This window comes from Sitophilus oryzae, unplaced genomic scaffold, assembly GCF_002938485.1.
Source record: "Sitophilus oryzae breed Bouriz unplaced genomic scaffold, Soryzae_2.0 scaffold_1060_pilon_pilon, whole genome shotgun sequence".
Taxonomy (NCBI): Eukaryota; Metazoa; Arthropoda; class Insecta; order Coleoptera; family Curculionidae; genus Sitophilus; species Sitophilus oryzae.
This window is the reverse complement of record NW_022145683.1, coordinates 1,529,742-1,547,323: the sequence shown is the minus strand read 5'-3', so window position 1 is coordinate 1,547,323 and position 17,582 is coordinate 1,529,742. Positions and strand designations below refer to the sequence as shown.

At 29.7% G+C, this 17,582-nt stretch overlaps 1 protein-coding gene across 3 annotated transcripts in view; it reads left to right on the top strand.

Moving 5' to 3' along the window:
- LOC115877679 (RNA-binding protein Musashi homolog Rbp6) overlaps nucleotides 1-17,582 on the top strand; it is a 281,213-nt gene that overhangs the window by 229,286 nt on the left and 34,345 nt on the right. For all 3 annotated transcript variants that reach the window (XM_030893957.1, XM_030893950.1, XM_030893948.1), the window contains exons 4-5: nucleotides 4,297-4,329; nucleotides 9,110-9,193. In XM_030893957.1, coding sequence (XP_030749817.1) covers nucleotides 4,297-4,329; nucleotides 9,110-9,193 — 117 coding nt within the window. The remainder of the gene's footprint in view (nucleotides 1-4,296; nucleotides 4,330-9,109; nucleotides 9,194-17,582) is intronic.

Sequence of the window (17,582 nt, the reverse complement as noted above, 5' to 3'; positions counted from 1 at the left end):
GAACTGTATTCCGGAAACTTCGGCGGCATATTCTGCAGATAAAAATATGTAAAATGGTTCGTATAAATGTATGTTCTAAAATGCTTAGCTTTGGAGATAGAGGGTGTATCAGTTTCATTTTTATTGTGATTTTTTCCAAATAATTTCTCAAATAATGTCAATATTTGGGCAAAACTTGGTTTCTGGGAGTTTTTTGACATGATCAATTTGATTTCGAAATCAATATGAGTCCTATTTGTAGGAGGCGTCACCTACATATATTTTAACTGTTTTGAAGAGTAATAACTTTTTGTCCGTACCTGTATAAAACTACTGAGTGAAAAAATATACATTTCCGTGTTTTTTTTGCTTAAAAAATATCTCTTGGTAAACATTGCTATTTACGAGCAACCGTTCTCAAGATATTTAAAATGGGAACAGTCAATACATGTCATTATTGACAAAAAAATAAACGTGTTGAGTAGATAGTTGTTATTTGACTAAAATGATAAATTTGGGAACTTTTTATTTTTTTAAATTAATCATAAAACAATTTCTGTTCAACTTTTGGCGCCAAAACATTTGAAATTTATGATTTCAGACTAATAACTACAAGTCAATAAGTTTAATTTATGTCAATGACGACAGCTATTTATATTACGATTCCAAATATCTCGAGAACCATTACTCGTAGCGATTTTTACCAAGAGACCTTTTTTTTGTAAAAAACGTCGTAAATGCATATTTTTTTACTCTGTTAATTTATACAGTTACGGACGAAAATTTATTACTCTTCAAACCAGCTAAAAAATATGTAGATGGCGTCCTCTACAAGTAGGAGTCATATTGACATTAAAATCGAATTTCTCATGTCAAAAAACTCCCAGACACTTTACTTCAGAAATTATTTGGAAAAAATAAAAATAAAAATGAAACTTCAACACCCTGTATTTCCGAAACTAAGCATTTTAGAACATACATTTATACGAACTTTTTTACTGATTTTTATCTGCAGAAAATGCTGCCGAAGTTTCCGGAATACAGTTCGGACCACCCTGTATATTGGAATGATATTAGGAATGTATCACTTTCTAAAAAAAATATCGATTTCTTAAAAAAAAGTATATACGTATATTTTGAACTATAATTAACTAGAAAACCAAATTAAATTTATTTTCTTATTCATTCTTGCAAGTATCTTAATAGGATAAAGTTTACTTTAGGTTAAAACTTACCCGGTTAGCTAACTCTAATATATTGTCTTATTGGAAACGCAATACGTATCGATAACGAAAAGCGACTATTTGTATAATCTCCCCAAGAGGAGCCCGATTTCAACCAAATCAATTAACCGCTCCTGAGCTAAAGGCTTCCCTGATGCTTATTACACAGAAGCCGTCGAAACCTTACACGTCTAACCTTCAATAATAAATTAATTTTAGCCTGTATTTCGAAATATGATCTATTAAACTTGCTAAACTTGTGTACAATAAGACAATGGTGTTGGAGCAGTCTTTAAACGCTGTAAAGTACTTAAATTGACTAGTTTAGGCGACTAATCTTTTATGAAAAGACTAATATTAATGTATTTACTCATAGAGGAGAGATAGAGTATAGATTTATTATAACTAGTTGAGGAATAGTTGAGAAGATAAGGTAAAGTAAAATAATAAGTGTTTCAATGTATATTACTTACTACCTCGTCGTTTAGAATAGTTCTTTCATAAATTTACCAGTAATTGTTTATTATACAGTATGTCCTTGGATTGTCTTTACAAGAGGAAAAACTTTTTTATTACTGACATTTTGCGAAAATGGGCGTTTTTATGGTAATATAATTTCTTTTTTGTCATACGCTCCCAAAAACAGCTATTTTACGGACTCATTTCAGTCCGTAAAATGTTTCTTTTTCGGCCTAGGCCGTAAAGGTCGTCATGGCAACCTTTATGGACTAAAATGTCTAAATTGTTGATGAATTTGTGTGATTTTGTGACAAATTTCGAATGACATGTCAAAATGCGATGAAATAAACAAACTCGTTACTAAGATATGAATTTATAAGCCAACTTTTTCAAACATTATAATTTCAAATATGGAAAATTTGCAAATATGCGTTCTAAAAAACTGTAAAAAGCGTATGACAAAAAATAGTGTATGTAACACGTACCTAAATTATGTTTTTTAGGACTCATCTACTATTTCGGACTCGGCTAACGCCTCGTCCGCAAACAGTAATGATTCGTCCTAAAAAACATCATTTTAGGTACTAGTTACATAAATAGCTATTATATACTTTGACAGATGGTTATTGACTTAATTAACGTCATATTTTTTGCTGTTTTAAAAAGTTAAAGAAGCACAAAATTTATTTAGTTCAATGCTACGGAAACAATGATAATATTTATCGGAAAATGTCATACTTTAACACAGCAATGGCGTTAATCAAAATTAATAACAACCATCTAGCAAAGAATGAAATCGAAATGATATTAACATACGGGATTAATTAGCAACATAAGAATATAAAAATATATTTTTCTGAAAATGTGAATAATAAAAAAGTTTTTCCTCTTGTAAAGACAATCCGGGGACATACTGTAGATTATAAACTACTACACGTAGTATAGTTAATTGAAAATAATTTTCCAAAATATTGTTGATGATTATTGTCTACCAAAAACAATTTAAAAACCGTATTAACAAAAAGCAAGTGGGGTTGGGACAGTTTTAAAGACATTTTCTAAATATTTTTAACTTTTTTTTGTTTTTTTAAGAAACATAGATTAGAAGATTAGTCAAGAAGTGTGTAATATTATTTAAATTAGATTCAAGTTGTTGTTATATTTAGATAATTTTGTATAACTCGCATTTACGTTTTTTTTATTAAATGTTTTTATAAAAAATAAATACTTCTAATTTAAAAATAAAAATGTATATGCGAGTTAGAAATAGTTTGAAAGAAGTATTATTAAAAAAATATTTATCTTTGGACATAAAAAATAGACTAACCATGTTTTGGTCCTATACGAGGAAAATCTAAACAAACCTTTTTTTTTACTATTTGAATTAAGAATCACGAAAAATAGAAATTAATGAATAGTATACATAAGGAAATGTCAGTATTTCAATTACGCATTCAGGGCGCAAAAAAGTCTACGTAAATATGAGTGCGGAAGGCCTTCTTTTTCGAGATATAAGGTGTTAAAGATTTGATATATTTTTTTTAATAAAACCTATGATAATTGATAAAATAATAATAAATTAATAAAATATTGAAGTAAAAATTGGTATCCGGTAGTTTTTTGATATGAAGAGTTCGAATCTAACCTTGCAGGATTACAGTCAAATGACTATCTAGTCAGCATGTTTATTTTTTATCAATAATGATATGGATTCATAATTTCCGTTACAAATAGCTTGAGAACGGTTGCTTGTAGCGATTTTTACCAAAAGATCTTTTTTACGCAAAAAATGGCAGAAATGTATATTTTCTCACTCAGTGGTTTGATACAGGTACGGATGAAAAGTTATTACTTTTAAAAAGAGTTAAAATACGTGTAGGTGGCGCCTCCTAGCAGTAAGAGCCATACGGGCATTAAAATCAAATTTCTCATATCAAAAAACATCCAGACACCAACTTTCATCCAAATATTGACGATAATTACGAATTTATTTGAAACAACCGAAATAAAAATGAAACTGCTACACCGAAACGAAGCATTTTTGGACATAAATGTACCTACACAAAGTTTTTTACTTGTTTTTTGTCAACGGAATATGGTGCTGAAGTTTCCTCAATCAAACTTTTTGAATTTTTTTCTTAAATAAGGGGGAACCAAGCATTTTTCTGTTTACATATCATTTGTATATCTTGGAAACTTTCGTTTTATACAGTATAAGGTGTGTTTATTTATATTATATTTCTTTAAATTAATAAAATAAATAAAAAATTATATACTTCATTCAAACTGCAAATTAACGAAAACTAATTATTATAGCGTAGCTGTTAGTTAAATCTAGACCTAGTAGCTTAGTCGAATGTACTGCAGAAGCAAAACAACGCTGTTCCATTAACTTAAAATTTCAGCTAACAAAATCCTCTCGAGTTTCTTTAGTTGTACTGCGCTTCACGCGACCACATAACGAAAAGTAGTTTTAGACAAAAGTAGTTGAAATTTCATGAATGCTAACTTTCGAGTCTTAGTTAACAATAGTCGTCAGTCTTTTTTATTTTCATTTTTTACACGTATTTCAATGTTTATATTGCGCTTTTTAAATTTGGTTTTGACTAATAGATGTTTTTTTTTTCGTTTTTAGATTTTATGTGGTCTCTGGGTGCTCTTCCAGACGGTAAGTAACCTCTTGTACAACATTTAAATTATTTCTTAATATTTGTTTATTAGTTTTAAGTTTACAGAAAAATTTCACTTCTCTTTATACGCTCAGATGCAAGAAAAATTTTTGGTCAAATTTAAACTGTTATATTTTTGGCCCTATTTTCATAAATTCTTTAGCAAGCTGTATATAATTATGTCATCTTTAATTCGTAAACTCAGCTTTTCATACACATTAGTATTTGGCATATTATATCGAGGGATTGTTTTTTACTATAACTTAAAAAAAAATACCCTGTGCAATAATTTTGTCTGTAAATTTTACTAAAATATAATTTTACGTTCAGAACCATAACTTCGGAGCTTTTTGTTTTTTGATTCATGTCAATACATGCTTTGGTTAATTTTTAAGAGCGAAATGAACTAATAACGATCAATTTACAATTTTTTAATTATATCGTTACTTTTCGTTAAAATATAAATATAATAATAATTCTATTTAGGTTTATTGAAGAGCACTAAAACCCACATTAAAAAGAATAACTTTAGATATTTTTGATTAGCCCGTTTACGAGTTATCGCCGATTTCTTTTTAAATATTTCTCCTTTCTTATGGCCCTGTATTTACCTATTTATTATGAGCACCAGTCAAGGTAAAAGATAACTGTCAAATGAAGTTGTCATTTCAGAAATTTATATATTTAGTGCTTTATTATTATTATTATTAAAACCTTATATCTACATCGAAAATATTAGCCATGAATTAAGCTTGATTTTCATGCATCCGTTATCCGACGATACGATGATACGATATTAATTTTATTGGTTGAATTTAAAGACTTCGATTGGTTAGAAACGGTTAACCAACCGAACGCCTTTAAATTCAACCAATAAAATTAATATCGTATCAACGTATCGTCGGACAACGGATGCATGAAAATCAAGCTTTACACTACCGAAGAAAAAGTATTGATGATTAAAGGGTATCACCAATGAAATAGTTATCAAAAGGTGTCGGACATGTTTGCTGCTCTGTATCCGAATAGACCGATACTAATAAACAACTGCAGATGTGAAGCAAGGCAGGAACAAAGAGAAGATGCAAAAAATGATACCGACTTGGAAGTTTTATTGTGCATGGAAGAGAACGATGAAAAGACCAGCACAAGGAAACTTGAGGATGAAATAGGAATAGATCACACTACAGCGTTTCGAATTTTGAAACGACATAAATACTATTCCTTCAAATATGAAAAGCACCAAGAGCTACGAGATGGGGACGAAATACGGCGGCAGGCGTTTTGTTTTGATATGATGGAAAGAGCAAACACGGATAGGGAATTTTTAAAAAACATATGTTTCACTGACGAATGCACGTTTACCTTAAATAATGAACCCAATGTTCAAAATTATCGATATTGGAACAAAGAAAACCAACACAGGTTTGTCGAAACAAGGACGCAATATCCACAGACACAGTAAATGTTTGGTCAGGGACATTCGGACACAATATTGTCGGGCCATTATTTCTTACGCGAAATTTAAATGCAGAATATTATTTGGAACTACTCGAAAATCATATTTTACCTGCTTTACATGATGCCGCTAGGGAAAATCAGGAAGTTTGGTACCAAATGGATGGCTGCCCGGCACATAGTACCCTGGCTGTTCGGGAATATTTAGACAATAGTTTTAACGGAAACGTTATTGGCCTAAATCATACAGTAAATTGGCCAGCAAGGTCTCCTGATATTTCGCCAAATGATTTCTTTCTCTGTGGCCATTTAAAAAACAGGATATACAAGGATAAAAAATACCCAAATCTGGACGAGTTAAAAAATGCTATTTCTGCCGAATGCAATAGAATTTCAGTTTACCAACTAGCGAATGTAAGAAGGGAATTTTATGATCGCCTGGGTTATTGTCTAGCAGTCGATGAAGGAATATTTGAACATCTTCTTAAATCCTAAAGTTCTAACAATTTAATAGTACCTAAATTAATAAGGTATTGAATATTGTAATAATACTGTAATTAACCTTGTAATTGTTTACTTTATTTTACGTTAATTCAAATTAATTTGTATTTATAAATACATCTTTAAGATTTCCGATGTAGGAATGAGTTTTCAATAATAATAAAGCACTAAATAGATAAATTTCTGAAATGGCAACTTCATTTGACGGTTATCTTTTACCTTGACTGGTGCTCATAATAAATAGGTAAATACAGGGCCATAAGAAAGGAGAAATATTTAAAAAGAAATCGGGCGATAACTCGTAAACGGGCTAATCAAAAATATCTAAAGTTATTCTTTTTAATGTGGGTTTTAGTGCTCTTCAATAAACCTAAATAGAATTATTCCCTAAAATAATTAGGGAAGCCAATAATTGACCCCATTAAAATTTACATGGGATTTCCTATGTCCCGCTCGACAATGCAACACCCGGTATATCATATTGCGTTATGTTTTACCAGTTTTCTTCAAGGACCAGGCGAAGTTCATTTAATGAAGCTGGTACTGCTTCGCGGCCTCTAACCCTCCTGCCAAGCATTTGCCAAACATCGAACATGATGGGCAGAGTTCATAGTAGTATGAACACTGCTTCAGTGTTGACAATAATCACAAAAGCCGCTTTATCACATTGAAAAATAACTTTAAAAGAGAAATGATAATTGAAAAATTTGAAAATTGTTGGTGGCAAGCTAATTTCGCTCTTAAAAATTAACCAAGGCATGTATTAACATGATCCAAAAAATAAAACGCTCAGAAGACATGGTTCTGACCGTAAGATTATATTTTAGGAAAATTTACACACGAAATTATTGCACAGAGTGTTTTAAAGTTAAGGTAAAAAAACAACCCCTCGATTAACCCTGTATAATATGCCAAATACTAAAGTTTATAAAAAGCTGAGTTTACGAATAAAAGGTGATATAATTATATACAGCTTGCTAAAAAATTCATGAAAATAGGGAAAAAACATAACACTTGAACAATTTGCATCTGAGTGTAGATTTATGTGTTTCGAAACGTCCTATCCTTTTTAAAGTATCTCATCTCTCTATAAATTAGTGTTAATTTTTGACAATTTTGATGTCAATTTTTAGTAAATGACGTTTAGAGATTAACCTCGGCAATATTATCATCTATTGTCATTCTCCAGCCGCATTCTTTGACGCTGTTTTTTTTTTCGATCATACGATATTTATTATAAGCAAATCTTGTGTTGCATGTTGTGTTATAAAAAATAATTGATGAAAAAAGACAAGAAAAGTCTTCGATAAATCTCCGGCTTACCGAGGCGTATCGTGTAGCCGCGGCCTTAGACCATTATAAATTTTAATTAAAAATAAAGTCCAACAATTACTTTGCATAATTACTTTAGAGGTAAAAATTATTAAAGGAAAAACATCGATATAAAATTTCATTAGGGCGGATTTATTTCGCGCTTCTAATATTTTAATAAATCTCAAATTATGAAGGACTAAATTTATAATTAAATATAAGTAAATATATAAGTATTTAAAAAAATAATAGTACTTTATAAATAATTATAAGTAATATTAAAAAAAATAGGCGTTACAAAAATACAAATACAAAATAAATGTATTTTCCAGCTAAATGAGAAGCAAAGTCACCTAATTTTGATTTCATTTCGAAATTATAATGAAATATAACTCAAGCGTAAACCTGACAGTTGTATTATAACGATGGTTTCTCAAAAAAGTTGCTCATTTTTTCAGATAAAAACGAGATTATGTTAGTATATGACATAAATTAGGATTCATTGACGTATTCAGTTGTATTCGGTCACTTCCTGTTTCACCGGAAATGACTACAAGTTTTGATTTTTAAATGGCACCGGTATTTCTTTTTTACTTTATTCGATAGAAAATGACACATTTTTAATCAATAAGCCTTGGAGAAATAGATTTGATCGTCAAATATTTTTTGTGTCTTATCCTGGCTGGTTAAAATATGTCCAAATCGTATTTTTAATCATATCTCAATTTTTCAAACGGTACGAGGATGGCTCATGGGCATATTTGGAAAAAGCATTTTAGCGAATAATTTGGTACCACACACTTGATATTTCGTATCAAATTGTTGTTATGAACCGCATGTTACAATTTAAAATAAACCATATGCGAAAATGTCAAAAGTTGACATATAATATGTCATTTTATTCAGAGTGTAATTTTCTATCGAATAAAGTAAAAAAAATACTAAGGGTACCATTTAAAAATCAATAGTTGTAGTAATTTTCGGGGAAACAGGAAGTAACCGAAACAATTGAATGTGACAATCAATCCTGATTTATATCATATTTAACTTTTTAATTAATTAAATTAATTAAAAAGTTATAGGTGAGCCACTTTTGAGAAACACCCGGTGTAAAAGTTAATAGTTAAAAACTATAACTTGTTCAAGGCATAACACTTCATTAATTTAGAACCTCTAAATGAATACCGTATGATCGTATAAATGACGATCGATGACATTTCCCATATAATTTTACATATAAAATGACAGCGATCTTCATTTCATAGCCATCGCTGACGCCGTTTTTTTTATCATACGGTAGAATAAATTAGTGGTTTCAATTAGCGTAGAGAACTGTTCCTTAAATTTAAATGTAACGATTCAGAATGCTAAAATTAGTGGTAGTATATTAGTCTTTCGCTATGTGGTGCGGTGGTATTTTTTTAAATAAAAAGAGTTATAATTGAAACCACTAATTTCGAAGTTCTAAATGAAGCTTTACCAACACTAATCTCTTCTTTTCTGTTCTAGGTTTCCCAGCCGCCGCTTACGCAGCGTACGCGGCCGGCCGTGGTTACTCGGGCTACCCTAGTTTCGGACTACCCTACCCCACAGGTAACGCTGCCCTGGCGGCCAGTCTGCACCACCACCACGCCCCTTTACCCCCGCTGCTCTCGCTGCCCCTCGACCACCATCACGCGGCTGTGTACGGAGGGGCGGCGACCTCGGCGGGCCACGCCTTGCATGCCCTGCCCCTGTGAACGTTGCGACCGGCCATAACGCGCATGCCCCCCGCGCAGGCGCAACACCAGCGACACTTTGTTGTGGTGCGTGCGCGTTAAGGCCAATTATAGGACAGACGGATTAAGTTTTTAGTGGTTATTTATATGTTTTTTATCACAATTATCGAGCTAATCATTTTAACGTTTATTTTTTAATAAATGCACATTAAGGTGAATATAGAACAGACAATTTATGTTCAGAGTCTGTTTTCAGTGTTTGTTTACCTGTTTTAACTTGAAATTATATTTTTTGATCTGTTATAATAACGTTCACTCTTAAAGAAATGTGCGTTAAGGTCAATCTAGAGCAGATAAATTATGTTGAGAGTATGTTTTTAGTGTATATTGACCTGTTTTTTAACACAACGATCGAAATAATGTTTGTGGCCTGTTTTTAACGTTTATACAGGATGTTAAAAAGAACATGTGCTTTAAGATTTATTTCTTATATCAACATAGGTCCGATTCTACTTTGTTTCGTAGCTACAGGAAGTTATTTTTTTTCGATTTATTATAATTTTCTTCTCAGTATTTTTAGCTATTCGAATAAAATTTTGAGGGAAAAGTTACTATAAGTGCGATATATTTTAATACTTAAAAAGTGGGTTGTTACACATTCACTGGGTTGTCACTGGAATATTTTTCTAAAAGATCCTGTGCGCCAATGACTTTTTCTCTTATTAGCACAATTATGTAGGCCATTTAATGCCAATTAAAAGTTATCTCTTGATATTTTGTCGAATTCAGTCTCCTTGATGTAATAAACAAAAATTTATTAATATGCCTTAATCCAATTCTAATAGCATCCTTTCAAATATGTTAATGTTATTAATTGGCCAAAGTGTTAATTAGTACACATTGATTTCTTATCAAAAAATATGAAAAAAAGTTTATATAAACAGGGGTGCGGAAATGCATAGGTTGTTTTAAAGTTACAGGATGTTAAATCATTTAAAAAAAAATTGTAATTATCTTATATACCATTTTTTTCTTGAATTTGCTGTAGATAGCGCTGAGCATCTACTATGTGTTTGACAAAAATCTCTGTCTTTTACAAAAAAGAATAATATTCTTTTAAAAGAACAGTATATTTTGGTTGGTATTGAAACAAAGGTCGTAAAAAACTTTTAACCGCTCTTCTGGAAAATATCAACAAATGAGTTATGCCACTTCATGATATCTACGACGCGACGTTATGTTGATATGAAAAATAAATCTTATTTTTACGTGAATAATCTCCCCACGAGAGAGGGCAGGTGCTTTTGAAAGACCCTGTATAATATTTATTATAATATTTTTTGGTTCAAACGAACAATAACATATCGTATATAAAGTATTGGTTGTTATAAATAGTTTACATACGGATCAGCATATAACAACATCCTATAACGAAACATTAAGATATTTGAATATTATTACTTAAATTTTATCGTTTTTAGTGAAAGAAATAACATATGATCAAACGAATTTATAATTGAGTTTATCTCGTATAAATAAGTTATTATATTGATTATTAGTTAATTAGAGATTTATTTATTATTTTTTAAGTATCTTTACGAGGAACTAAACATAAATACTATTAAAATTCAACTATTTAAGTACGAGCTATAATAATTTTTGGAATTATACATCTTTCTGTGTATTCTGAAAAAAAAACTTATAAAATTACAGAAGTCTATATTTTTACATTTTTTATATTTTTTAATATCAAAGTTGTTTAATTTAATATGCAGATAGCATCATATTACACAGATCTACAATCATGATTATTTTATACTCAAACATTTCAGGTAATATATTAACTAATTTATTAAAATAGATTATTTAAAACAATTATTAAAATAATTATTTAAAAGTTGCACAAATAAAACACTATATAATCCTAAAATAATAATATTTACTCTATTTTTTATTTTAATTTTAAATATTACTTTATATTAAAATTAACTAAAATCACAGACGAAATAATTTTACTTCTCTAGAGGGTTTAGTTTTATGACTATTTAATGAATATCTCTCTTATTCAGTCAGATTTTACGATTTTCATATTTTAACTTCAGTACTTTTTCGTGTAAATGTTACATAAATATTTTATTACATCTCCTTTCCCCAGAACAATAAAATACTTGACAAAGTAATAAAATTTATTATAAGTCTTTTTAGCTTTATTATCATTTTGAAAGATGAGAATTATTCTTTTAATACCCACTATTGCCACACAAACAAAACTACTAAGAATATATTTCTAACCATTTTATTAAAAAGTTTTAGTATAATAAACGTGTTTGTTTAATAGGATATTCTCGTCTTAGAAGACAATATATAATAACGTAAATATAGATAAATATTAATATTAGAGGAACAACGTTTATATAGCAAAAGACAAACAAAATATTCGTTTATGTCATCAGTGTCTATATTTGTGAAGTCGTCTGGCTTTTGGAATATAGAGAGTTTATGGAGTTTATTTTTTATTCCAAAATATGTAACACAAAAGCATTTTTATTATAAGTAAACAAAATATTGTTTTTTAAAATTTATTATTTTATATTATATTATTTTTATTAATATTATTGTTCATAAAATTTAACGTTTTTACTTGAAAAATAACATTTTTGCTTGAATTTGACATTTTACTTGAAATTTTAACAATTTTGCTTGAAATTTTAACAATTTTGCTTGATTAAAAAACATTATTTTTGATTGAAGGAAAGCTATCGAAGTTTGTCTTTTACTACGTAAACTAATAAACGTTAGATTAACAATTCTTATAGATAATAGCGTATATAAAACTGTCGATAGTATTTTACTTAATAATTATTAAGTATTTAGCAACAGAGTAAAACAAACAATTTTAAAATGAATCTCTTCTAGCCATAGATTCTATAATATAGTTATCGACAGAATAATAAAGTAAGTTAGGCTACCCTCTGTACTTCTCTAACTCTAAAATAACGTCTAGAATATTAGAAATTAGAGGAAAATTGGTAAATTTTTGCTGAATAGCTTCTTAGCTTGGATTTATTTCAGTAGCATTTTAGATAGGAGCCGAGATGAAGATTGAAAAACAAAAAAAATATGTACTATATCATTCCAAATGTGATCTCTGCAGTTACGGAAGCAATTGGGGCGTTGCAAAGTGAAAATAATAGTGTCATATTTGTATAAAAGGTCTTTTATTCGATAGAAACAGCTCCCAAAAGTGTTTTTTTTTCATTTTTTCTTTGTATATTTTGCAGTATAATCTACGATAACTGTCATGTTAAAGAGATTTCTCTAGTTTTTGTATATTAAAGTAAAAAAAAAGTTTAAAATAAAAAACCAAAGTATATTTTCATTTTGTAATCCTTTCAACGGTATTTCCAAACTGTTTCGCCTATGACAAGTTTTAAAAAGTAATTTGCATCAAAGAATTTAATCGAATACAAATTTGAACACAGTGCGCTTATTCGATGCGAAGTTATTATCGTTTCAACGATCCGCTGCCTCAGAAATGTCAAAATTCGTCCCTTTATCCATCCAATCGAAGATTTCTCTGAGGCGATACGCTTACGCCTGAAAATTAACGATTTTACTTGAAAAATATCAATTTTGCTTGAAATTTTAACAATTTTGCTTGAATATTTTTTTTTCATTTCCGTTCACAGGAGCACGGTATGTGTTCAAAAAAACTAAATATAAACGATTTTTTCGAATTTTTTAAAAAACGTCCGAATACTAGGCGTACCCAATCGTATCGTGAAATCTATTTATTTAATTTTATTTTAATGTTTTTATTTCTTGAAAAAGAACCAACACCTTTGCAAAAGAGAGTTATAGAGAAAAATATAAATAATAGCGCTAGTCTTTTAGCGGTTTCCGTGAATAATTTCATTTCAAAGCGGGGCTTTCAATGAAGTTTGCGCTGTAAGGTAAATTCTTGTGTGGCAATGAAATTAATTGGTTAAAATAAATTGCTGGCAAAGCTCGTTGTTCGCATGTCGCTTCTATTTATTATTATTCTAGCGATTCTGGCTCGGTAATTAGATTTGTAACAACTTGCCGTGACGGATTTTATAACGAAAATAATTACAGTGAATTCGTTTTAATATTTTGCTGGGATACTTGTAACACGTGCAAAAGTTTTGTTTATTTGACACAAATTTTTGAAATATAGATACAGAGTATGAAATTTTGTAATATATTTGTGTATATTATATCTATATTCTTTATTAAATTACTTTGATTTACTACTCATAACATGTTACAAGATATAATTACTTTCTAGTAAAAACTAGTTTTATTATTATTAATGATTTTGTGTGTATGGAGACAATGGTACTTTATATGGGGTGACCCATTCTCGCGTGTTTATGGGATTTCTCATTTATGAATAAAGATTTAATGATGCATTTTTCACACCACTGTTCTACTTTTTAAAGATACACGCAGACTTGTTTAAGCCTTCTTAGTTCTTGAAACACAGAGCGAATTTTTCAATCCCTTTCGTATCTTGGGTATCTTATAACTTACCGAAAAGTTGGAAACTGAATCCCCTAGTTTTTTACGTAGGATCCAGTAGTGTAACTAGTTTTTCGCTAAAGGCTGTCATTTTCGGAATATCAATCAAACTGTTGCAGTTTATATGGACCACCCTATTGTATTCTTGTTTTATTTGACTTGTTATGAGTTTTCTAAAAATACAATATACTCTATATTACGAGAGGTATCGAAAAATGCAACAATTTTAAATTTGCACTGTATTTCAGGAACTAAGAGGACTAAGACAAATATGTGTGTAGCATCTTTAGTTTCATAAAAAAGTAGCACGATGATGTAAAAACCGCATCAATACATCTCTGCTTACTAAATAAAAACGCCTTAAAACATTCAAAAATAGGACACCCTGTAACTGCAACTAACTATTTTTGAGGCCTTTTTTTTAAGATTCACAATTTTTTTCACTGTAAATCAAATCCTGACTTATAAATCAAATCCTGACTGATATTTTTTCAAATTTGTATACTTGGCATAAAACTAATTTTGTATCATATGCAGACAAATTATGATAAATACAAATTTTATCATATTCTTTATATTATTATACTCTTTTTTAGCAAGTGTGTTGGTACTTTTTCTTCACATGTGTCTGCAAACATTCGACTAATCATTACAATTTCTTATCCCTCCTATATTTAAATGACATTACATGTACAATTGCTTTCAGAAGGGTAATTTACAGATATTTAGTAGTACTGTTCGTACTAAATACGTTTTAGGGTTGATTTGAATTCGTTTGAGTTAAGAAACTATTTTATTCACCTTTCTAAATACTAAAAAAATTGTGTTTCGATTTAATAAGTTTTAAATATATTTTGTTATCTTAAAAAGGTGAATATGATAAAGAAGGAATATCTGAATGAGACTAAATTTGGGGGAAATATAAAGCAATATTGTTTAAAATAATTATTAAACACATTAAATTGCAATATGGATACAAAGGGTATTTTTTGAAACTACCTGATATCAAGAATTTAAATATAAAATAAATGTTAGTAAATTTTGAAAATCTCAAAAATACCTCTTTTTTCCGGATTTTTGACTAATTATTTTATATTTCCATCTAAACAGAGTCGTCATATAACAAATTAATTTATTTGATCCAACTTTGCGAAAGCGTGTTTATATATAAAGCTGTAAATATATTTTTTATTTATTTATAACTCTATAATGGTTTATAACTATTACAAGTATTCGATGTTATGAGACTGTTGCTTCCCATATGAATGTTGCCAAATTATTATTATTATTATTATTGAAATGCAACGCAAATCTTTTTAAGCAATAATATATATTGTGAAATAAACGTATGTATACTCTATGAATAAGTTTGCTTTTTTTCTAATGTAAAATTTAAGGCAATTTTGAGAAAAAAATAGGGATTTTGAAGGGAATATAAGATTACTAGAAAGATATGTGTTGAGAGGGAGTGTGAAATTTGGCAGAAAAAAAATAAAAACGGAATCGGGAAAGTTCGGTTTTCTCAAATATCTTCGGTCATAATCGGATTTTTTAGATTTTGAAATATAACGATTTAGGGTTAAGCAAGGTGCATCTTTTCTCTTATTTTGTCATCTTTGTATTTTTTCTGGATTAGAAGATTCACATTTTTATATGAGACACTGTGTATACTATACGGAGCTATCATCAATGGATTTGAATAGTTGGTTATTGTGGTTTTCCTGATTTGGTTGATAATAAATTTAATAAATTTTAATATTTATCAGCTGTTATCACTAGCGCCAAAACAAACTTTCAGATTTTCTGAAATTTTCTTATGAAAAGTCTATTCAAAAAATGTCTTATATTTTTTTTCTTATATTTAATCTTTTTTTTATTATACTTTTATTCTTACATTTTGCAATTTATTTACTACATGTCAAAAATAACTAAGAGACGTCAATTTTTCTTGGTTGTTTCAGTAGCGCCCCTGTATTTTTGTTATTAAATAAATAATTTAATTTATTTATTTTTACCAGAAATATATTTATTGCGGTATTATTGGCTCAACCTAAAACAAAACTAAATGTCTTTTTGAGTCTACCCTACTTGTAGATTGTAGACCACACTAGTAACCATCAATGGATTTGGTCAAAGAATGCCTAGAAAAGCTGAACAAATTAGTAAAAAAATAGTCGTAAAAAAAATAAAAATTCCTACTCTCGGTGCCAGCCCATCAAGGAATAGAAGGTCATGAAGAAGGATTAAAGCTGGGTGCTGGTTGTAGTGTACACTTTTGGTGTTACAACAGCAAAATAAAACACTAAATCACTACAATACATCAAAACATTTTTACTTTTACACTAGACGCGCGTTTGACTAACCATGTTAGTGTCATCAGCAGATGATTAAAACTAAACTAATATATACAATTTGAACGTTTATATACTCGCTCAATGGGCACCGAGTGGGCGTGGCAAGATCTAGCCAACCAAACGTAACAATTAATTTCTTAAACTAGAGCAGTAGGTACAGAGAACTGGACGGAATTGGACCGTTGTCACTGTTTATACTATGTTTACATTTATTAATTCTGATGCCCTCATTTGCATCTAATTGCCTGTAATTTGAGACTTGTTTAATTAATTTTAAATTATTAAGATCTATACAATGTTCTGTATTAACAATATGTTAATAATATATATCTATAAAATCTTGCGTTGCTGAACATATACACTTGGTTGGCTCTGACTCGGTTGGCTAGATCTTGTCACGCCCACTCGGTGTCAACTGAGCGAGTATATAAACGCTCAAATTGTAGATATTAGTTTAGTTTTAATTATCTGTTGATGATGCTAACACATCATCAAGTGTAAAAGTAAAAGTGTTTTCGTGTACTATGGTGATTTAGTGTTTTACTTTGCATGAAAAAGAAAACGATCTAGATAGAAAAGAAGTTACGGTTACGACGTAACCTGGAATGGGACCTCCAACGGTATAAGACAATCTCCTGATCATCATTGGGTTTTTAACAGGACACTATCTCCTCAATGAATACTAGTAGATTGAAGCTAAGAAACAACGGCGAATACAGATGCTGTGAAGAAAATGGAGAAAGACCAGAACACCTCATCACTGAGTGCACTGAAACTACAACCATTCGTGTCATAAATTTTGGGTACGACTGATTTTCGGAGATGGAAAACTAACCTCTGCAAAACCGTCTCATATACTGGCTTTTGTCATAGCCCTGAGACTGTATGATGAGTTATAACTCAAAGAAAAGGAGACACAATAGCTGTATAAGGTCGCGGTGATTAACTTCCCCCCTCTCATACAATCTAAAATCTACCTTACTTTATATTTTTAACATGTTTAAAACATTTTGGCACGCCACTGGTAAACAGGCATTTATTATTTATCTGTTGAATACTTTTAGAGATATTTTTTTTTTATATAATCAGGCAATGAACTCAAACAAAACTATCGTTTATTTGTGCCTGGCAAAACAATATTCCGCCAAATCTATTCGCCTTATTATAAACGTTCCATAACGCTGAATGGAAATGTATTCGCAGATTTACAACATTTTTATTTCATACATAAATGCAACGAAACGGGGCAAAATACGTTTTACGGCATTACGCCAGTGAAAGAGAGAGATAAATTATCATAAATCCATTTGCATTCTTTTTTAAAAACTTTGAATTTCGTAGATCAATCTAGCTATTAACGTATTAAAA